Here is a 24,516-nt window from a genome sequence, read left to right on the forward strand (position 1 = left end):
GTACAGGCCTGGAGAGTGGGTAGTGGGTAGGGTGGGGAAGGTACAGACCTGGAGGGTGGGTAGTGGGTAGGCTGGGGAAGGTACAGACCTGGAGGGTGGGTAGTGGGTAGGCTGGGGAAGGTACAGACCTGGAGGGTGGGTAGTGGGTAGGCTGGGGAAGGTACAGACCTGGAGGGTGGGTAGTGGGTAGGGTGGGGAAGGTACAGACCTGGAGGGTGGGTAGTGGGTAGGCTGGGGAAGGTACAGACCTGGAGAGTGGGTAGTGGGTAGGCTGGGGAAGGTACAGACCTGGAGTGGGGAAGGAACAGACCTGGAGTGGGGAAAGTACAGACCTGGAGAGTGGGTAGTGGGTAGGGTGGGGAAGGTACAGACCAGGAGAGTGGATAGTGGGTAGGCTGGGGAAGGTACAGACCTGGAGTGGGGAAGGAACAGACCTGGAGTGGGGAAAGTACAGACCTGGAGAGTGGGTAGTGGGTAGGGTGGGGAAGGTACAGACCTGGAGAGTGGGTAGTGGGTAGGCTGGGGAAGGTACAGACCAGGAGAGTGGGTAGTGGGTAGGCTGGGGAAGGTACAGACCAGCTGGTGGTACCAATTTACCAGACTTGTTGTTTGTCTCAAAACATCAGTGTTACTGTGAAGGGAATTGGGGGAAATGCTCCAGTGTATTGGATAAAAGTGTATTGGCTAAAGTTGTTGAGTGCTGAGTGTTCAAAATGTGTTACCTGTACGTGTGGAGTGTTGAAGAAATGATGTTTTGAGTGTCTGATCTCATGGTTTTGTTTTCCTGTCTTTCCAGGGTTCCTTCATACGTGTGGAGGGACATTAAAAGGAAAGAACGGTACCATAGAAAGTCCAGGTTTCCCGTACGGATATCCTAACGGTGCCAACTGTACCTGGGTAATCGTAGCAGAACAAATGAACAGGATTCACATCGTTTTTCAATCTTTCGCTGTGGAAGAGGAATATGATTTTTTATCTTTGTACGATGGACACCCACATCCGGCATACTTCCGGACGAGGTAAGAAAACAACCGATGTCTGGGAAAGAAGGCCTTGAAATATGTTGAAATCAGTCTGTTTGACGGGTGGTGGTGGGGGGGGGGGGGGGGGGGGGGAGATGGAGAGGGAAAGAGAGAGAGAGAGGGAGACAGATAGAGAGAGAGAGGGAGAGGGAGAGAGAGAGGGAGAGGGAAAGAGAGGGAGAGGGAGAGGGAGAGGGAGAGGGAAAGAGAGAGAGAGGGAGAGAGAGAGAGAGGGAGACGGATTGAGAGAGAGAGGGAGACGGATAGAGAGAGAGAGAGGGAGACGGATAGAGAGAGAGAGAGAGAGGGAGAGGGAAAGAGAGAGAGAGAGAGGGAGACGGATAGAGAGAGAGAGGGAGAGGGAAAGAGAGAGAGAGAGAGGGAGACGGATAGAGAGAGAGAGATACTGTAAATAGCACGGGGACTGAGCTTCAATGGTGCTGTGCTGAAGTTCATCTTTCATTTTTTCCCCCATAACGATGAATGTCTTGTTTGTGTCAGTGTGGTGACAGGAAGAGAGCAGTTTCATGCAGGGACCAGATTTATAGTCAGAACCACTGTCTCATAGAGGGACTGTATTGTTGGGTCATTTATAGTCAGAACCACTGTCTCATGGCGGGACTGTATTGTTGGGTGAGTTCTAGTCAGAACCACTGTCTCATAGAGGGACTGTATTGTTGGGTCATTTATAGTCAGAACCACTGTTTCATAGAGGGACTGTATTGTTGGGTCATTTATAGTCAGAACCACTGTCTCATAGAGGGACTGTATTGTTGGGTCATTTATAGTCAGAACCACTGTCTCATGGAGGGACTGTATTGTTGGGTCATTTATAGTCAGAACCACTGTCTCATAGAGGGACTGTATTGTTGGGTCATTTATAGTCAGAACCACTGTTTCATAGAGGGACTTTATTGTTGGGTCATTTATAGTCAGAACCACTGTCTCATGGAGGGACTGTATTGTTGGGTCATTTATAGTCAGAACCACTGTCTCATGGAGGGACTGTATTGTTGGGTCATTTATAGTCAGAACCACTGTCTCATAGAGGGACTGTATTGTTGGGTGATTTATAGTCAGAACCACTGTCTCATAGAGGGACTGTATTGTTGGGTCATTTATAGTCAGAACCACTGTCTCATGGAGGGACTGTATTGTTGGGTCATTTATAGTCAGAACCACTGTCTCATAGAGGGACTGTATTGTTGGGTCATTTATAGTCAGAACCACTGTCTCATAGAGGGACTGTATTGTTGGGTCATTTATAGTCAGAACCACTGTCTCATAGAGGGACTGTATTGTTGGGTCATTTATAGTCAGAACCACTGTCTCATGGAGGGACTGTATTGTTGGGTGATTTATAGTCAGAACCACTGTCTCATAGAGGGACTGTATTGTTGGGTCATTTATAGTCAGAACCACTGTCTCATAGTGGGACTGTATTGTTGGGTCATTTATAGTCAGAACCACTGTCTCATGGAGGGACTGTATTGTTGGGTCATTTATAGTCAGAACCACTGTCTCATAGTGGGACTGTATTGTTGGGTCATTTATAGTCAGAACCACTGTCTCATGGAGGGACTGTATTGTTGGGTCATTTATAGTCAGAACCACTGGCTGATGGAGGGACTGTATTGTTGGGTCATTTATAGTCAGAACCACTGTCTCATAGAGACACTGTATTGTTGGGTCATTTATAGTCAGAACCACTGTCTCATGGAGGGACTGTATTGTTGGGTCATTTATAGTCAGAACCACTGTCTCATAGAGGGACTGTATTGTTGGGTCATTTATAGTCAGAACCACTGTCTCATAGAGACACTGTATTGTTGGGTCATTTATAGTCAGAACCACTGTCTCAAAGAGGGACTGTATTGTTGGGTCATTTATAGTCAGAACCACTGTCTCATAGAGGGACTGTATTGTTGGGTCATTTATAGTCAGAACCACTGTCTCATAGAGGGACTGTATTGTTGGGTCATTTATAGTCAGAACCACTGTCTCATGGAGGGACTGTATTGTTGGGTGAGTTCTAGTCAGAACCACTGTCTCATAGAGGGACTGTATTGTTGGGTGAGTTCTAGTCAGAACCACTGTCTCATAGAGGGACTGTATTGTTGGGTCATTTATAGTCAGAACCACTGTCTCATGGAGGGACTGTATTGTTGGGTGATTTATAGTCAGAACCACTGTCTCAAAGAGGGACTGTATTGTTGGGTCATTTATAGTCAGAACCACTGTCTCATAGAGGGACTGTATTGTTGGGTCATTTATAGTCAGAACCACTGTCTCATAGAGGGACTGTATTGTTGGGTGATTTATAGTCAGAACCACTGTCTCATAGAGGGACTGTATTGTTGGGTCATTTATAGTCAGAACCACTGTCTCATAGAGGGACTGTATTGTTGGGTCATTTATAGTCAGAACCACTGTCTCATGGAGGGACTGTATTGTTGGGTCATTTATAGTCAGAACCACTGTCTCATAGAGGGACTGTATTGTTGGGTCATTTATAGTCAGAACCACTGTCTCATAGAGGGACTGTATTGTTGGGTCATTTATAGTCAGAACCACTGTCTCATAGAGGGACTGTATTGTTGGGTCATTTATAGTCAGAACCACTGTCTCATAGAGGGACTGTATTGTTGGGTGATTTATAGTCAGAACTGGTGAAATCTGATAAGACACTTCTATTACCAAGCCTGCTACGAGGTGTTATGGTGACAGAGATCTCACAGTGTCTGATTAGACACTTCTATTACCAAGCCTGCTACGAGGTGTTATGGTGACAGAGATCTCACAGTGTCTGATTAGACACTTCTATTACCAAGCCTGCTACGAGGTGTTATGGTGACAGAGATCTCACAGTGTCTGATTAGACACTTCTATTACCAAGGTGTTATTGTGGCAGAGATCTCATAGTGAAACACTCCAAAAGAATGGCACAGAGGAACAAAAAGCCCCCTCATTTATTCCCAGCATGCCTGGAGTTCTCTGAAACTAGACACAGGTCAGACCCTAACGACAGAAGAAATCCAGAGGAGAAGAGCTGAATCAAAATGAAGTATTCAAGAGATAAACAATCTAACTAGCTTTCTGGGAGATTATTTTAGACTGTTGGTGTTGTCTTGTTAACAGTATAATGACTGTTGGTGTTGTCTTGTTAACAGTATAATGACTGTTAGACTGTTGGTGTTGTCTTGTTAACAGTATAATGACTGTTGGTGTTGTCTTGTTAACAGTATAATGACTGTTAGACTGTTGGTGTTGTCTTGTTAACAGTATAATGACTGGTGGTGTTGTCTTGTTAACAGTATAATGACTGTTGGTGTTGTCTTGTTAACAGTATAATGACTGTTGGTGTTGTCTTGTTAACAGTATAATGACTGTTAGACTGGTGGTGTTGTCTTGTTAACAGTATAATGACTGTTGGTGTTGTCTTGTTAACAGTATAATGACTGTTAGACTGTTGGTGTTGTCTTGTTAACAGTATAATGACTGTTAGACTGTTGGTGTTGTCTTGTTAACAGTATAATGACTGTTGGTGTTGTCTTGTTAACAGTATAATGACTGTTAGACTGTTGGTGTTGTCTTGTTAACAGTATAATGACTGTTGGTGTTGTCTTGTTAACAGTATAATGACTGTTAGACTGTTGGTGTTGTCTTGTTAACAGTATAATGACTGGTGGTGTTATCTTGTTAACAGTATAATGACTGTTGGTGTTGTCTTGTTAACAGTATAATGACTGTTGGTGTTGTCTTGTTAACAGTATAATGACTGTTGGTGTTGTCTTGTTAACAGTATAATGACTGGTGGTGTTGTCTTGTTAACAGTATAATGACTGGTGGTGTTGTCTTGTTAACAGTATAATGACTGTTGGTGTTGTCTTGTTAACAGTATAATGACTGTTGGTGTTGTCTTGTTAACAGTATAATGACTGGTGGTGTTATCTTGTTAACAGTATAATGACTGTTGGTGTTGTCTTGTTAACAGTATAATGACTGTTGGTGTTGTCTTGTTAACAGTATAATGACTGTTAGACTGTTGGTGTTGTCTTGTTAACAGTATAATGACTGTTAGACTGTTGGTGTTGTCTTGTTAACAGTATAATGACTGTTGGACTGTTGGTGTTGTCTTGTTAACAGTATAATGACTGTTGGTGTTGTCTTGTTAACAGTATAATGACTGTTAGACTGTTGGTGTTGTCTTGTTAACAGTATAATGACTGTTAGACTGTTGGTGTTGTCTTGTTTACAGTATAATGACTGTTAGACTGTTGGTGTTGTCTTGTTAACAGTATAATGACTGTTGGTGTTGTCTTGTTAACAGTATAATGACTGTTAGACTGGTGGTGTTGTCTTGTTAACAGTATAATGACTGTTAGACTGGTGGTGTTGTCTTGTTAACAGTATAATGACTGTTGATGTTGTCTTGTTAACGTTATAATGACTGTTAGACTGTTGGTGTTGTCTTGTTAACAGTATAATGACTGGTGGTGTTGTCTTGTTAACAGTATAATGACTGTTGGTGTTGTCTTCTTAACAGTATAATGACTGTTGGTGTTGTCTTGTTAACAGTATAATGACTGTTAGACTGTTGGTGTTGTCTTGTTAACAGTATAATGACTGTTGGTGTTGTCTTGTTAACAGTATAATGACTGTTGGTGTTGTCTTGTTAACAGTATAATGACTGTTAGACTGTTGGTGTTGTCTTGTTAACAGTATAATGACTGTTGGTGTTGTCTTGTTAACAGTATAATGACTGTTGGTGTTGTCTTGTTAACAGTATAATGACTGTTGGTGTTGTCTTGTTAACAGTATAATGACTGTTAGACTGTTGGTGTTGTCTTGTTAACAGTATAATGACTGTTGGACTGTTGGTGTTGTCTTGTTAACAGTATAATGACTGGTGGTGTTGTCTTGTTAACAGTATAATGACTGTTAGACTGGTGGTGTTGTCTTGTTTACAGTATAATGACTGTTAGACTGGTGGTGTTGTCTTGTTAACAGTATAATGACTGTTGGTGTTGTCTTGTTAACAGTATAATGACTGTTAGACTGTTGGTGTTGTCTTGTTAACAGTATAATGACTGTTGGTGTTGTCTTGTTAACAGTATAATGACTGTTGGTGTTGTCTTGTTAACAGTATAATGACTGTTAGACTGGTGGTGTTGTCTTGTTAACAGTATAATGACTGTTAGACTGGTGGTGTTGTCTTGTTAACAGTATAATGACTGTTGGTGTTGTCTTGTTAACAGTATAATGACTGTTAGACTGGTGGTGTTGTCTTGTTAACAGTATAATGACTGGTGGTGTTGTCTTGTTAACAGTATAATGACTGTTAGACTGGTGGTGTTGTCTTGTTAACAGTATAATGACTGTTAGACTGGTGGTGTTGTCTTGTTAACAGTATAATGACTGTTGGTGTTGTCTTGTTAACAGTATAATGACTGTTAGACTGGTGGTGTTGTCTTGTTAACAGTATAATGACTGTTAGACTGGTGTTGTTGTCTTGTTAACAGTATAATGACTGTTGGTGTTGTCTTGTTAACAGTATAATGACTGTTAGACTGTTGGTGTTGTCTTGTTAACAGTATAATGACTGTTGGTGTTGTCTTGTTAACAGTATAATGACTGTTAGACTGTTGGTGTTGTCTTGTTTACATTTACATTTACATTTAAGTCATTTAGCAGACGCTCTTATCCAGAGCGACTTACAAATTGGTGCATTCACCTTATGACATCCAGTGGAACAGCCACTTTACAATAGTGCATCTAAATCTTTTAAGGGGGGGGGGGGGGTCAGAAGGATTACTTTATCCTATCCTAGGTATTCCTTAAAGAGGTGGGGTTTCAGGTGTCTCCGGAAGGTGGTGATTGACTCCGCTGTCCTGGCGTCGTGAGGGAGTTTGTTCCACCATTGGGGTGCCAGAGCGGCGAACAGTTTTGACTGGGCTGAGCGGGAACTGTACTTCCTCAGTGGTAGGGAGGCGAGCAGGCCAGAGGTGGATGAACGCAGTGCCCTTGTTTGGGTGTAGGGCCTGATCAGAGCCTGAAGGTACTGAGGTGCCGTTCCCCTCACAGCTCCGTAGGCAAGCACCATGGTCTTGTAGCGGATGCGAGCTTCAACTGGAAGCCAGTGGAGAGAGCGGAGGAGCGGGGTGACGTGAGAGAACTTGGGAAGGTTGAACACCAGACGGGCTGCGGCGTTCTGGATGAGTTGTAGGGGTTTAATGGCACAGGCAGGGAGCCCAGCCAACAGCGAGTTGCAGTAATCCAGACGGGAGATGACAAGTGCCTGGATTAGGACCTGCGCCGCTTCCTGTGTGAGGCAGGGTCGTACTCTGCGGATGTTGTAGAGCATGAACCTACAGGAACGGGCCACCGCCTTGATGTTATTTGAGAACGACAGGGTGTTGTCCAGGATCACGCCAAGGTTCTTAGCGCTCTGGGAGGAGGACACAATGGAGTTGTCAACCGTGATGGCGAGATCATGGAACGGGCAGTCCTTCCCCGGGAGGAAGAGCAGCTCCGTCTTGCCGAGGTTCAGCTTGAGGTGGTGATCCGTCATCCACACTGATATGTCTGCCAGACATGCAGAGATGCGATTCGCCACCTGGTCATCAGAAGGGGGAAAGGAGAAGATTAATTGTGTGTCGTCTGCATAGCAATGATAGGAGAGACCATGTGAGGTTATGACAGAGCCAAGTGACTTGGTGTATAGCGAGAATAGGAGAGGGCCTAGAACAGAGCCCTGGGGGACACCAGTGGTGAGAGCACGTGGTGAGGAGACAGATTCTCGCCACGCCACCTGGTAGGAGCGACCTGTCAGGTAGGACGCAATCCAGGCGTGGGCCGCGCCGGAGATGCCCAACTCGGAGAGGGTGGAGAGGAGGATCTGATGGTTCACAGTATCGAAGGCAGCCGATAGGTCTAGAAGGATGAGAGCAGAGGAGAGAGAGTTAGCTTTAGCAGTGCGGAGCGCCTCCGTGATACAGAGAAGAGCAGTCTCAGTTGAATGACTAGTCTTGAAACCTGACTGATTTGGATCAAGAAGGTCATTCTGAGAGAGATAGCAGGAGAGCTGGCCAAGGACGGCACGTTCAAGAGTTTTGGAGAGAAAAGAAAGAAGGGATACTGGTCTGTAGTTGTTGACATCGTAGGGATCGAGTGTAGGTTTTTTCAGAAGGGGTGCAACTCTCGCTCTCTTGAAGACGGAAGGGACGTAGCCAGCGGTCAGGGATGAGTTGATGAGCGAGGTGAGGTAAGGGAGAAGGTCTCCGGAAATGGTCTGGAGAAGAGAGGAGGGGATAGGGTCAAGCGGGCAGGTTGTTGGGCGGCCGGCCGTCACAAGACGCGAGATTTCATCTGGAGAGAGAGGGGAGAAAGAGGTCAGAGCACAGGGTAGGGCAGTGTGAGCAGAACCAGCGGTGTCGTTTGACTTAGCAAACGAGGATCGGATGTCGTCGACCTTCTTTTCAAAATGGTTGACGAAGTCATCTGCAGAGAGGGAGGAGGGGGGGGGGAGGGGGAGGAGGATTCAGGAGGGAGGAGAAGGTGGCAAAGAGCTTCCTAGGGTTAGAGGCAGATGCTTGGAATTTAGAGTGGTAGAAAGTGGCTTTAGCAGCAGAGACAGAAGAGGAAAATGTAGAGAGGAGGGAGTGAAAGGATGCCAGGTCCGCAGGGAGGCGAGTTTTCCTCCATTTCCGCTCGGCTGCCCGGAGCCCTGTTCTGTGAACTCGCAATGAGTCGTCGAGCCACGGAGCAGGAGGGGAGGACCGAGCCGGCCTGGAGGATAGGGGACATAGAGAGTCAAAGGATGCAGAAAGGGAGGAGAGGAGGGTTGAGGAGGCAGAGTCAGGAGATAGGTTAGAGAAGGTTTGAGCAGAGGGAAGAGATGATAGGATGGAAGAGGAGAGAGTAGCGGGGGAGAGAGAGCGAAGGTTGGGACGGCGCGATACCATCCGAGTAGGGGCAGTGTGGGAAGTGTTGGATGAGAGCGAGAGGGAAAAGGATACAAGGTAGTGGTCGGAGACTTGGAGGGGAGTTGCAATGAGGTTAGTGGAAGAACAGCATCTAGTAAAGATGAGGTCAAGCGTATTGCCTGCCTTGTGAGTAGGGGGGGAAGGTGAGAGGGTGAGGTCAAAAGAGGAGAGGAGTGGAAAGAAGGAGGCAGAGAGGAATGAGTCAAAGGTAGACGTGGGGAGGTTAAAGTCACCCAGAACTGTGAGAGGTGAGCCGTCCTCAGGAAAGGAGCTTATCAAGGCATCAAGCTCATTGATGAACTCTCCGAGGGAACCTGGAGGGCGATAAATGATAAGGATGTTAAGCTTGAAAGGGCTGGTAACTGTGACAGCATGGAATTCAAAGGAGGCGATAGACAGATGGGTAAGGGGAGAAAGAGAGAATGACCACTTGGGAGAGATGAGGATCCCGGTGCCACCACCCCGCTGACCAGAAGCTCTCGGGGTGTGCGAGAACACGTGGGCAGACGAGGAGAGAGCAGTAGGAGTGGCAGTGTTATCTGTGGTGATCCATGTTTCCGTCAGTGCCAAGAAGTCGAGGGACTGGAGGGAAGCATAGGCTGAGATGAACTCTGCCTTGTTGGCCGCAGATCGGCAGTTCCAGAGGCTGCAGGAGACCTGGAACTCCACGTGGGTCGTGCGCGCTGGGACCACCAGGTTAGGGTGGCCGCGGCCACGCGGTGTGAAGCGTTTGTATGGTCTGTGCAGAGAGGAGAGAACAGGGATAGACAGACACATAGTTGACAGGCTACAGAAGAGGCTACGCTAATGCAAAGGAGATTGGAATGACAAGTGGACTACACGTCTCGAATGTTCAGAAAGTTAAGCTTACGTTGCAAAAATCTTATTGACTAAAGTGATTAAAATGATACAGTACTGCTGAAGTAGGCTAGCTAGCAGTGGCTGCGTTGTTGACTTTGTTTGAAAGTGTAGCTGGCTAGGTAACCTCGATAGCTAGCTAGGTAACCTCGGTAACTGGCTAGATAATTAGTCTAAACTACACAATTGTCTTAGATACAAGGACAGCAAAGACAACTATGTAGCTAGCTAACACTACACTAATCAAATCGTTCCGTTGTAATGTAATAGTTTCTACAGTGCTGCTATTCGGTAGAAGTTGGCTAGCTAGCAGTGTTGACTAGGTAGGAGAACGGCAGCGCGGCGGACGAAAAAATACTGTTAACAGTATAATGACTGTTAGACTGTTGGTGTTGTCTTGTTAACAGTATAATGACTGTTGGTGTTGTCTTGTTAACAGTATAATGACTGTTAGACTGTTGGTGTTGTCTTGTTAACAGTATAATGACTGTTGGTGTTGTCTTGTTAACAGTATAATGACTGTTAGACTGGTGGTGTTGTCTTGTTAACAGTATAATGACTGTTAGACTGGTGTTGTTGTCTTGTTAACAGTATAATGACTGTTGGTGTTGTCTTGTTAACAGTATAATGACTGTTAGACTGGTGGTGTTGTCTTGTTAACAGTATAATGACTGTTAGACTGGTGTTGTTGTCTTGTTAACAGTATAATGACTGTTGGTGTTGTCTTGTTAACAGTATAATGACTGTTAGACTGGTGTTGTTGTCTTGTTAACAGTATAATGACTGTTAGACTGGTGGTGTTGTCTTGTTAACAGTATAATGACTGTTGGTGTTGTCTTGTTAACGGTATAATGACTGTTGGTGTTGTCTTGTTAACAGTATAATGACTGTTAGACTGGTGGTGTTGTCTTGTTAACAGTATAATGACTGTTGGTGTTGTCTTGTTAACAGTATAATGACTGTTAGACTGGTGGTGTTGTCTTGTTAACAGTATAATGACTGTTAGACTGGTGGTGTTGTCTTGTTAACAGTATAATGACTGTTGGTGTTGTCTTGTTAACAGTATAATGACTGTTAGACTGGTGGTGTTGTCTTGTTTACAGTATAATGACTGTTAGACTGGTGGTGTTGTCTTGTTAACAGTATAATGACTGGTGGTGTTGTCTTGTTAACAGTATAATGACTGTTGGTGTTGTCTTGTTAACAGTTTAATGACTGTTGGTGTTGTCTTGTTAACAGTATAATGACTGTTGGTGTTGTCTTGTTAACAGTATAATGACTGTTGGTGTTGTCTTGTTAACAGTATAATGACTGTTGGTGTTGTCTTGTTAACAGTATAATGACTGGTGGTGTTGTCTTGTTAACAGTATAATGACTGTTGGTGTTGTCTTGTTAACAGTATAATGACTGTTGGTGTTGTCTTGTTAACAGTATAATGACTGTTGGTGTTGTCTTGTTAACAGTATAATGACTGGTGGTGTTGTCTTGTTAACAGTATAATGACTGTTGATGTTGTCTTGTTAACGTTATAATGACTGGTGGTGTTGTCTTGTTAACAGTATAATGACTGTTGGTGTTGTCTTGTTAACAGTATAATGACTGTTGGTGATGTCTTGTTAACAGTATAATGACTGGTGGTGTTGTCTTGTTAACAGTATAATGACTGTTGGTGTTGTCTTGTTAACAGTATAATGACTGTTAGACTGGTGGTGTTGTCTTGTTAACAGTATAATGACTGTTGGTGTTGTCTTGTTAGCAGTATAATGACTGTTAGACTGTTGGTGTTGTCTTGTTAACAGTATAATGACTGTTGGTGTTGTCTTGTTAACAGTATAATGACTGTTAGACTGTTGGTGTTGTCTTGTTAACAGTATAATGACTGGTGGTGTTGTCTTGTTAACAGTATAATGACTGTTGGTGTTGTCTTGTTAACAGTATAATGACTGTTGGTGTTGTCTTGTTAACAGTATAATGACTGTTGGTGTTGTCTTGTTAACAGTATAATGACTGTTAGACTGTTGGTGTTGTCTTGTTAACGGTATAATGACTGTTGGTGTTGTCTTGTTAACAGTATAATGACTGTTAGACTGTTGGTGTTGTCTTGTTAACAGTATAATGACTGGTGGTGTTGTCTTGTTAACAGTATAATGACTGTTAGACTGGTGGTGTTATCTTGTTAACAGTATAATGACTGGTGGTGTTGTCTTGTTAACAGTATAATGACTGTTAGACTGTTGGTGATGTCTTGTTAACAGTATAATGACTGTTAGACTGTTGGTGTTGTCTTGTTAACAGTATAATGACTGTTGGTGTTGTCTTGTTAACAGTATAATGACTGTTGGTGTTGTCTTGTTAACAGTATAATGACTGTTGGTGTTGTCTTGTTAACAGTATAATGACTGTTGGTGTCGTCTTGTTAACAGTATAATGACTGTTGGTGTTGTCTTGTTAACAGTATAATGACTGTTAGACTGTTGGTGTTGTCTTGTTAACAGTATAATGACTGGTGGTGTTGTCTTGTTAACAGTATAATGACTGTTGGTGTTGTCTTGTTAACAGTATAATGACTGTTGGTGTTGTCTTGTTAACAGTATAATGTCTGGTGGTGTTGTCTTGTTAACAGTATAATGACTGTTAGACTGTTGGTGTTGTCTTGTTAACAGTATAATGACTGTTGGTGTTGTCTTGTTAACAGTATAATGACTGTTGGTGTTGTCTTGTTAACAGTATAATGACTGTTGGTGTTGTCTTGTTAACAGTATAATGACTGTTGGTGTTGTCTTGTTAACAGTATAATGACTGGTGGTGTTGTCTTGTTAACAGTATAATGACTGTTGGTGTTGTCTTGTTAACAGTATAATGACTGTTAGACTGTTGGTGTTGTCTTGTTAACAGTATAATGACTGTTGGTGTTGTCTTGTTAACAGTATAATGACTGTTAGACTGTTGGTGTTGTCTTGTTAACAGTATAATGTCTGGTGGTGTTGTCTTGTTAACAGTATAATGACTGTTAAACTGTTGGTGTTGTCTTGTTAACAGTATAATGACTGTTGGTGTTGTCTTGTTAACAGTATAATGACTGTTGGTGTTGTCTTGTTAACAGTATAATGACTGTTGGTGTTGTCTTGTTAACAGTATAATGACTGTTGGTGTTGTCTTGTTAACAGTATAATGACTGTTGGTGTTGTCTTGTTAACAGTATAATGACTGTTGGTGTTGTCTTGTTAACAGTATAATGACTGTTAGACTGTTGGTGTTGTCTTGTTAACAGTATAATGACTGTTGGTGTTGTCTTGTTAACAGTATAATGACTGTTGGTGTTGTCTTGTTAACAGTATAATGACTGTTGGTGTTGTCTTGTTAACAGTATAATGACTGGTGGTGTTGTCTTGTTAACAGTATAATGACTGGTGGTGTTGTCTTGTTAACAGTATAATGACTGTTAAACTGGTGGTGTTGTCTTGTTAACAGTATAATGACTGTTGGTGTTGTCTTGTTAACAGTATAATGACTGTTAGACTGTTGGTGTTGTCTTGTTAACAGTATAATGACTGTTGGTGTTGTCTTGTTAACAGTATAATGACTGTTGGTGTTGTCTTGTTAACAGTATAATGACTGGTGGTGTTGTCTTGTTAACAGTATAATGACTGTTGGTGATGTCTTGTTAACAGTATAATGACTGTTAGACTGTTGGTGTTGTCTTGTTATCAGTATAATGACTGTTGGTGTTGTCTTGTTAACAGTATAATGACTGTTGGTGTTGTCTTGTTAACAGTATAATGACTGGTGGTGTTGTCTTGTTAACAGTATAATGACTGTTGGTGTTGTCTTGTTAACAGTATAATGACTGTTGGTGTTGTCTTGTTAACAGTATAATGACTGTTGGTGTTGTCTTGTTAACAGTATAATGACTGTTGGTGTTGTCTTGTTAACAGTATAATGACTGTTGGTGTTGTCTTGTTAACAGTATAATGACTGTTAGACTGTTGGTGTTGTCTTGTTAACAGTATAATGACTGGTGGTGTTGTCTTGTTAACAGTATAATGACTGTTAGACTGGTGGTGTTGTCTTGTTAACAGTATAATGACTGTTAGACTGGTGGTGTTGTCTTGTTAACAGTATAATGACTGTTAGACTGTTGGTGTTGTCTTGTTAACAGTATAATGACTGTTAGACTGTTGGTGTTGTCTTGTTAACAGTATAATGACTGTTGATGTTGTCTTGTTAACGTTATAATGACTGTTAGACTGTTGGTGTTGTCTTGTTAACAGTATAATGACTGGTGGTGTTGTCTTGTTAACAGTATAATGACTGTTGGTGTTGTCTTGTTAACAGTATAATGACTGTTGGTGTTGTCTTGTTAACAGTATAATGACTGTTAGACTGTTGGTGTTGTCTTGTTAACAGTATAATGACTGTTGGACTGTTGGTGTTGTCTTGTTAACAGTATAATGACTGTTAGACTGGTGGTGTTGTCTTGTTAACAGTATAATGACTGTTGGTGTTGTCTTGTTAACAGTATAATGACTGTTGGTGTTGTCTTGTTAACAGTATAATGACTGTTAGACTGTTGGTGTTGTCTTGTTAACAGTATAATGACTGTTGGTGTTGTCTTGTTAACAGTATAATGACTGTTGGTGTTGTCTTGTTAACAGTATAATGACTGTTGGTGTTGTCTTGTTAACAGTATAATGACTGTTGGTGTTGTCTTGTTAACAGTATAATGACTGTTGGTGTTGTCTTGTTAACAGTATAATGACTGTTGGTGTTGTCTTGTTAACAGTATAATGACTGTTGGTGTTGTCTTGTTAACAGTATAATGACTGTTGGTGTTGTCTTGTTAACAGTATAATGACTGTTGGTGTTGTCTTGTTAACAGTATAATGACTGTTAGACTGTTGGTGTTGTCTTGTTAACAGTATAATGACTGTTGGTGTTGTCTTGTTAACAGTATAATGACTGGTGGTGTTGTCTTGTTAACAGTATAATGACTGTTAGACTGTTGGTGTTGTCTTGTTAACAGTATAATGACTGGTGGTGTTGTCTTGTTAACAGTATAATGACTGTTAGACTGTTGGTGTTGTCTTGTTAACAGTATAATGACTGGTGGTGTTGTCTTGTTAACAGTATAATGACTGTTAGACTGTTGGTGTTGTCTTGTTAACAGTATAATGACTGTTGGTGTTGTCTTGTTAACAGTATAATGACTGTTAGTCTGTTGGTGTTGTCTTGTTAACAGTATAATGACTGGTGGTGTTGTCTTGTTAACAGTATAATGACTGTTGGTGTTGTCTTGGTAACAGTATAATGACTGTTGGTTTTGTCTTGGTAACAGTATAATGACTGTTAGACTGGTGGCTCCATCACTTGTTTATTAGTTTAATGCGGGCCAGAAAAAAAAGGTTTGCTTGCTGGCGTTAGTATCTTAGATGTCATCTCCTATCATCATGCCCTCTAGCAAGGCACTTAACCCCTACATCTGCTGCAGACTGAGCTGCATCGCGACAGATCTCACTTCTGAATAGAAAATAGATTTATGTTAGTTTTACATCCTTGGTTAGAATCTCTTCGTACTTTTGCTCATCTTATCGTCAAGGAGACGGGTAACTATTTTGTGAATGCAGGCAACACCATTTGCATACTGATAGGACTTCTGCATTCTCCTAGACTTAGAACTAATCGTGCTCGTCAACGACAGGGAAAACAGCAAGACTAAATATCGGAGACAAAATAAAATGGTCTGCTATTGATGGATTCCTCTCGATCCGTCCTTAATCTCTAAATAGCAACATTGTTCTTTGTGTCTTAGTCACACTCTCTTTTTATATAGAGGCTTGTTGAAGGGTTCAGTCCAAAATGGCACCCTAGTCCCTATATAGTGCACTAGGGCTCTGGTTAAATTGCAGTGCGCTGTATAGGGAATAGGGGGCCGTTTGGGACGCTGGCCCAGGATTTCTTTATGACAGTGCTGAAGTGTGAGTTGTGCCAGATAATGATAATTACAGTACATAACAGAAGGCTTACTGAGCCTCAGGCAGCTAGACACTTACCAACCCACATTCAACCTACATATAGACACAGAGGTATGTAACTACTGTACTTAGTGAACATATAGACACAGAGGTATGTAACTGTAGTACTTAGTGAACATATAGACACAGAGGTATGTAACTGTAGTACTTAGTGAACATATAGACACAGAGGTATGTAACTACTGTACTTAGTGATCATATAGACACAGAGGTATGTTACTACTGTACTTAGTGAACATATAGACACAGAGGTATGTTACTACTGTACTTAGTGAACATATAGACACAGAGGTATGTTACTACTGTACTTAGTGAACATACAGACACAGAGGTATGTTACTACTGTACTTAGTGAACATACAGACACAGAGGTATGTTACTACAGTACTTAGTGATCATATAGACACAGAGGTATGTTACTACTGTACTTAGTGAACATACAGACACAGAGGTATGTTACTACTGTACTTAGTGAACATACAGACACAGAGGTATGTTACTACTGTACTTAGTGATCATACAGACACAGAGGTATGTAACTACTGTACTTAGTGATCATATAGACACAGAGGTATGTTACTACTGTACTTAGTGAACATATAGACACAGAGGTATGTTACTACTGTACTTAGTGATCATACAGACACAGAGGTATGTTACTACTGTACTTAGTGATCATATAGACACAGAGGTATGTTACTACTGTACTTAGTGATCATACAGACACAGAGGTATGTTACTACTGTACTTAGTGAACATATAGACACAGAGGTATGTTACTACTGTACTTAGTGATCATACAGACACAGAGGTATGTTACTACTGTACTTAGTGAACATATAGACACAGAGGTATGTTACTACTGTACTTAGTGATCATATAGACACAGAGGTATGTTACTACTGTACTTAGTGAACATATAGACACAGAGGTATGTTACTACTGTACTTAGTGATCATACAGACACAGAGGTATGTTACTACTGTACTTAGTGATCATATAGACACAGAGGTATGTTACTACTGTACTTAGTGATCATATAGACACAGAGGTATGTTACTACTGTACTTAGTGAACATACAGACACAGAGGTATGTTACTACTGTACTTAGTGAACATACAGACACAGAGGTATGTAACTACTGTACTTAGTGATCATACAGACACAGAGGTATGTAACTACTGTACTTAGTGATCATATAGACACAGAGGTATGTTACTACTGTACTTAGTGATCATATAGACACAGAGGTATGTTACTACTGTACTTAGTGATCATACAGACACAGAGGTATGTTACTACTGTACTTAGTGATCATATAGACACAGAGGTATGTTACTACTGTACTTAGTGATCATATAGACACAGAGGTATGTTACTACTGTACTTAGTGAACATACAGACACAGAGGTATGTTACTACTGTACTTAGTGAACATATAGACACAGAGGTATGTTACTACTGTACTTAGTGATCATATAGACACAGAGGTATGTTACTACTGTACTTAGTGAACATACAGACACAGAGGTATGTTACTACTGTACTTAGTGATCATACAGACACAGAGGTATGTTACTACTGTACTTAGTGATCATACAGACACAGAGGTATGTTACTACTGTACTTAGTGAACATACAGACACAGAGGTATGTTACTACTGTACTTAGTGAACATACAGACACAGAGGTATGTTACTACTGTACTTAGTGAACATACAGACACAGAGGTATGTTACTACTGTACTTAGTGATCATATAGACACAGAGGTATGTTACTACTGTACTTAGTGATCATATAGACACAGAGGTATGTTACTACTGTACTTAGTGATCATATAGACACAGAGGTATGTTACTACTGTACTTAGTGATCATATAGACACAGAGGTATGTTACTACTGTACTTAGTGATCATATAGACACAGAGGTATGTTACTACTGTACTTAGTGATCATATAGACACAGAGGTATGTTACTACTGTACTTAGTGAACATACAGACACAGAGGTATGTTACTACTGTACTTAGTGTGTCACGTTCTGACCTTAGTTCCTTTTTTATGTCTTTATTTTAGTTTGGTCAGGGCGTGAGTTGGGGTGGGCATTCTATGTTGTTTTTCTATGTTTTGTTCTGTTGTTATATTTCTATGTGTTTGGCCTAGTATGGTTCCCAATCAGAGGCAGGTGTCAGTCATTGTCTCTGATTGGGAGCCATATTTAGGTAGCCTGTTTTCTATTGTGTTTTGTGGGTGGTTGTTTCCTGTGTTAGTGTTTGCACCATACGGGACTGTTCCGGTTGTTTGTTTGTATTTTTGTTATTTTGTTCGGTTGGTTTATTAAATTATATCATTGTGGACACTTACCACGCTGCGCTTTGGTCCTCCTCTTCTCATTCCAACGACGATCGTTACATAGTGAACATACAGACACAGAGGTATGCTACTACTGAACATAGTGAACATAGAAATAGGTATACATATGGCTACCAGTGATGTAGTAAAATAGGGAGGTTGGTATGATATGGCTACCAGTGATGTAGTAAAATAGGGAGGTTGATATGATATGGCTACCAGTGATGTAGTAAAATAGGGAGGTTGATATGATATGGCTACCAGTGATGTAGTAAAATAGGGAGGTTGATATGATATGGCTACCAGTGATGTAGTAAAATAGGGAGGTCGATATGATATGGCTACCAGTGAGGTAGTAAAATAGGGAGGTTGATATGATATGGCTACCAGTGATGTAGTAAAATAGGGAGGTTGATATGATATGGCTACCAGTGATGTAGTAAAATAGGGAGGTTGATATGATATGGCTACCAGTGATGTAGTAAAATAGGGAGGTTGATATGATATGGCTACCAGTGATGTAGTAAAATAGGGAGGTTGATATGATATGGCTACCAGTGATGTAGTAAAATAGGGAGGTTGATATGATATGGCTACCAGTGATGTAGTAAAATAGGGAGGTTGATATGACATGGCTACCAGTGATGTAGTAAAATAGGGAGGTTGATATGATATGGCTACCAGTGATGTAGTTAAATAGGGAGGTTGATATGATATGGCTACCAGTGATGTAGTAAAATAGGGAGGTTGATATGACATGGCTACCAGTGATGTAGTAAAATAGGGAGGTTGATATGATGTGGCTACCAGTGATGTAGTAAAATAGGGAGGTTGATATGATGTGGCTACCAGTGATGTAGTAAAATAGGGAGGTTCCTGGTCACAGAAGTAATGCTCCCTATATGTCCAGAAGGTTGATAATCACTCAGATAAAATAAAAAAAGACTTATTACCTTGTTGTTTAGTTAATGTCCTTGTTCCTGATAGACAATTTCTCTCTGTTTCACGTTACCTGTCTTCAGTAGTTAGAGAGTAATCTCTTTGTTTCACGTTACATGTCTACAGTAGTTAGGGAGTAATCACTCTGTTTGAAGCAACCTGACTTCAGTATTTAGGGAGTAATCACGCTTTAATACAGTCTCATTCTGTTGAATCCCATTTTTTTTGTTACGTGTGAGTTCTCTTATAGTTCTCCTATATTCAAATCAAATCAAAACAAATGTTGTCAGATGCTTCGTAAACATAGGATGTAGACTAACAGTGAAATGTTTACTTACGGGCCCTTCCCAACAAGTACAGAGAATAAATACACAATGAGTAGCGATAACTTGGTTATACACACAGGGTACTAGTACTGAGTCGATGTGCAGGCTAATTGAGGCTGCAGTGCACTTTCCCATTCTACAGTTACAAATAACAGCAACTCCATTCAGAATATTAGAGCGAGATCACACAATCGTGCAGAACAGCTGGTGCTCTCATGCATGGTTCAGTGTTGCTTATCGATGGCGCCGGAGAAGATGGCAGACCAGCTGTTCCGGAAGACTGTGTGATCACGCTCTCTGCAGCCAATGTGAGTAAGACCTTTAAACAGGTCAACAATCACAAGGCTGCAGGGCCAGAAGGATTACCAGGACATGTACTGCGAGCATGCAGTGTCTTCACTGACATTTTCAACCTCTCCCTGTCCATGTTTTAAGCAGACCACCATAGTCCCTGTGCCCAAGAACACGAAGATAACCTGCCTAAACAACTACTGACCCGTAGCACTCACGTCTGTAGCCATGAAGTGCTTTGAAAGGCTGGTCATGGCTCACATCAACACCATCATCCCAGAAACCCTAGACCCAGTCCAATTTGCATACCGCCACAACAGATCCACAGATGACACAATCTCCATTGCACTCCACACTGTCCTTTCCCACCTGGACAAAAGGAACACCTATGTGAGAATGCTATTCATTGACTACAGCTCAGCGTTAAACACCATAGTGCCCTCAAAGCTCATCAATAAGCTAAGGACCCTGGGACTAAACACCTCCCTCTGCAACTGGATCCTGGACTTCCTGACGGGCCGCCCCCAGGTGGTAAGGGTAGGTAACAACACACCCGCCACGCTGATCCTCAACACAGGGGCCCCTCAGGGGTGCGTGCTCAGTCCCCTCCTGTACTCCCTGTTCACTCATGACTGCACGGCCAGTCACAACTCCAACAACATCATTAAGTTTGCCGATGACACAACAGTGGTAGGCCTGATCACCGACAACAACGAGACAGCCTATAGTGAGGAGGTCAGAGACCTGGCCATGTTGTGCCAGGACAACAACCTCTTCCTCAACATGAACAAGACGAAGGAGATGATTGTAGACTACAGGAAAAAGAAGACAGAGCACGCCTCCATTCTCATCGACGGGGCTGAAAGGGAGCAGGTTGAGAGCTTCAAGTTCCTTGGTGTCCACATCACCAACACACTAACATGGTCCAAGCTCACCAAGACAGTCATGAAGAGGACATGACAAAACCTATTCGCCCTCAGGAGACTGAAAAGATTTGGCATGGGTCCTCAGGTCTTCAAAAGGCTCTACAGCTGCACCATCGAGAGCATCCTGTCTGGTAGCATCACTGCCTGGTATGGAACTGCTCAGCCTCCGACCGCAAGGCACTACAGAGGGTAGTGCAAATGGCCCAGTACATCACTGGGGCCAAACTTCTTGCCATCCAGGACCTCTATACCAGGCAGTGTCAGAGGAAGGCCCTAAAAATTGTTAAAGACTCCAGCCACACTAGTCATAGACTATTCTCTCTGCTACCGCATGGCAAGCGGTGCCCGGAGCGCCAAGTCTAGGTCCAAGAGGCTTCTAAACATCTTCTACCCCCCAAGCCATAAGAGTCCTGAACATCTAGTCAAATGGCTACCCAGACTATTTGCAGTGCCCCCCCCCTCACCCCCTCTTTACACTACTGCTACTCTCTGTTGTCATCTATGCATAGTCACTTTAATAACTCCAACTACATGTACATACTACCTCAAATAACCGGTGCCCCTGCACATTGACTCTGTATCAATACCCCCTGTATATAGTCTTGCTATTGTTATTTTACTGCTGCTCTTCAATTACTTGTTACTTTTATCTCTTATTCTTATCTGTAATTAAAAAAAAACTGCTTTGTTGGTTAGGGGCTCGTAAGTCAGCATTTCACTGTATGGTCTACACCTGTTGTATTCGGCGCGACTAATAACATTTGATTTGATTTGATTTTTCCTCGAGCATAGAAGGCATTTAGCTCATCTGGTAAGCTTGCATCACTTGGCAGCTCATGGCTGGATAGTCTGTGAAAGTTTGCAAGCCCTGACACATCCGACGAGGGTCAGAGGATTTGATCCGATGAGCGTAGTAATATTCGATTTTAGTCCTGTATTGATGCTTTGCCTGTTTGAATGTTCGTCTGTTGATGGTTCGTCAGAGGTCATAGTGAGAATTCTACTAAGCGTCCCGATTAGTGTCCCGCTCCTTGAAAGCGGAAGCGCTAGCCTATAGCTCAGTGCAGATGTTGCCTGTAATCCATGGCTTCTGGTTGGGATATGGGCGTACGGTCACTGTGGGGATGACATCGTCTATGCACTTAATAACAAAGCCGGTGACTGATGTGTTAAACTCTTTAATGTTATCGGATGAATCCTGGAACATATTCCAGTCTGTGCTAGCGAAACAGTCGTGTAGCTTAGCATCCGCTTCATCAGACCACTTCCGTACTGAGCACGTCACTGGTACTTCCTGTTTTTAAGTTTTTGCTTGCAACCATCACTGCAATTAAATTGTACTTAGAGGTATTAGTACCTTTAGTGCACATAGAAACAACAGCATTAATAACTGTATTTATAAATTAGAAAATGATTCCCCACTTAGCTCTACAGAACAGTACAGAACAATGGCTACCTCCAGACTGTCGCTGCAGGCAGCCATTGATTGACATCTATTGTGTTACAGTGTTATGAATCTTATTGCATCAGAAAAACCTTGGAAATAGATGACATTAAAGAAATCGATGTATCTACTGGCTTTACGGAAGTGAACAGGACATTTCCTTGGAGGACAGAGGAAGTAAAAAAAAAAAAGCTTCTTTGTTGATACAAAAACGACGTTTCGGCCCTTATCATTCATCAGGTTGTTTTTCTATTGGCTTTACAGTTAAAACGACGTTTCGGCCCTTAGCATTCACCAGGTTGTTTTTCTATTGGCTTTACAGTTAAAACGACATGTTTCAGCCCTTAGCATTCATCAGGTTGTTTTTCTATTGGCTTTACAGTTAAAACGACGTTTCGGCCCTTAGCATTCATCAGGTTGTCTTTCTATTGGCTTTACAGTTAAAACGACGTTTCGGCCCTTAGCATTCATCAGGTTGTCTTTCTATTGGCTTTACAGTTAAAACGACATGTTTCAGCCCTTAGCATTCATCAGGTTATTTTTCTATTGGCTTTACAGTTAAAACGACGTTTCGGCCCTTAGCATTCACCAGGTTGTCTTTCTATTGGCTTTACAGTTAAAACGACGTTTCGGCCCTTAGCATTCATCAGGTTGTCTTTCTATTGGCTTTACAGTTAAAATGACGTTTCGGCCCTTAGCATTCATCAGGTTATTTTTCTATTGGCTTTACAGTTAAAACTACGTTTCGGCCCTTAGCATTCATCAGGTTGTCTTTCTATTGGCTTTACAGTTAAAACGACGTTTCGGCCCTTAGCATTCATCAGGTTGTCTTTCTATTGGCTTTACAGTTAAAACGACATGTTTCAGCCCTTATCATTCATCAGGTTGTCTTTCTATTGGCTTTACAGTTAAAACGAAGTTTCGGCCCTTAGCATTCACCAGGTTGTCTTTCTATTGGCTTTACAGTTAAAACGACATGTTTCAGCCCTTAGCATTCATCAGGTTGTTTTTCTATTGGCTTTACAGTTAAAACGACGTTTCGGCCCTTAGCATTCATCAGGTTGTCTTTCTATTGGCTTTACAGTTAAAACGACGTTTCAGCCCTTATCATTCATCAGTGTAACGGCGTTCCTCCTCCTCTTCATCCGAAGAGGAGGAGCAGGGATTAAACCAAAATGCAGCGTCTTGATATGACATGATTTATTTAAGTAAAGACGAAAACACGAACTTCACTTGAAACTAAACAAAACAACAAACGGAGTAGACGAACCTGAACATAAGAACTTACATAACACGAAGAACTCACGAACAGGAAAATGACTACACAAAACGACGAACGAACGAAACAGTCCCGTATGGTGCAAACAAACACAGACACAGGAGACAACCACCCACAACACACAATGTGAAAACACCTACCTTAATATGACTCTCAATCAGAGGAAATGAAAACCACCTGCCTCTAATTGAGAGCCATATCAGGTCACCCTTAAACAAACATAGAAACACATAACATAGACTACCCACCCAAACTCACGCCCTGACCGTCAAACACATACAAAATAACAGAAAACCGGTCAGGAACGTGACAATCAGGTTGTCTTTCTATTGGCTTTACAGTTAAAACGACGTTTCGGCCCTTATCATTCATCAGGTTGTCTTTCTATTGGCTTTACAGTTAAAACGATGTTTCGGCCCTTAGCCTTCATCAGGTTGTTTTTCTATTGGCTTTACAGTTAAAACGACATGTTTCAGCCCTTAGCATTCATCAGGTTGTTTTTCTATTGGCTTTACAGTTAAAACGACATGTTTCAGCCCTTAGCATTCATCAGGTTGTCTTTCTATTGGCTTTACAGTTAAAACGACATGTTTCAGCCTATGGCCTTCACCAGGTTGTTTTTAAACTAAACAATGCTCAGATAAAAATAAACTTTTAATCGATCAAGCTGCTTAATTTCTTACATTTAATTTAAAAAAAACATTTTAATGGGTGCTGGCATTTTTATTTTATTTTAATTTTATTTTAACCGCAAAATATGAGAATTTATATGAATTATTTGATTGGGTTATTTTGACATACATATAAAATAGTTATTAAAAAACGAAAACATAATGTATAATATTTATGACATTTAATAACTAAATGTCAGTCTGGTGAATGAGATTTTGTTTCACAATTAATACAAAAATGATTGGCATCCCTGTCAATGAACCATTTCTTTGTGGTATTTGATTAGTACTTGGGGTTCTGGTATTTCTGGAAGATCCCCTTGTGGCAAAGTGTCAGCCTCCTGGCAGAGACAACCAGGTTTATATCTAAAATGTCTTGGTTCTGGGTA

The 24,516-nt window shown here is 41.7% G+C and overlaps 1 protein-coding gene across 1 annotated transcript in view; it reads left to right on the forward strand.

Annotated features, from left to right (window-relative positions):
* Positions 1 to 796: 796 nt before the first annotated feature.
* The window catches only part of LOC120042800 (CUB and sushi domain-containing protein 3-like), a gene marked incomplete at both ends in the record, with an annotated part of 88,387 nt that continues 64,667 nt past the window's right edge, over positions 797 to 24,516 (forward strand). Inside the window, one exon of the mRNA XM_038987608.1 lies at positions 797 to 1,019. Within this exon, the coding sequence (XP_038843536.1) occupies positions 797 to 1,019 (223 nt within the window). The remainder of the gene's footprint in view (positions 1,020 to 24,516) is intronic.

The sequence above is a fragment of the Salvelinus namaycush genome, unplaced genomic scaffold (genome assembly GCF_016432855.1).
Source record: "Salvelinus namaycush isolate Seneca unplaced genomic scaffold, SaNama_1.0 Scaffold782, whole genome shotgun sequence".
Lineage (NCBI taxonomy): Eukaryota > Metazoa > Chordata > Actinopteri > Salmoniformes > Salmonidae > Salvelinus > Salvelinus namaycush.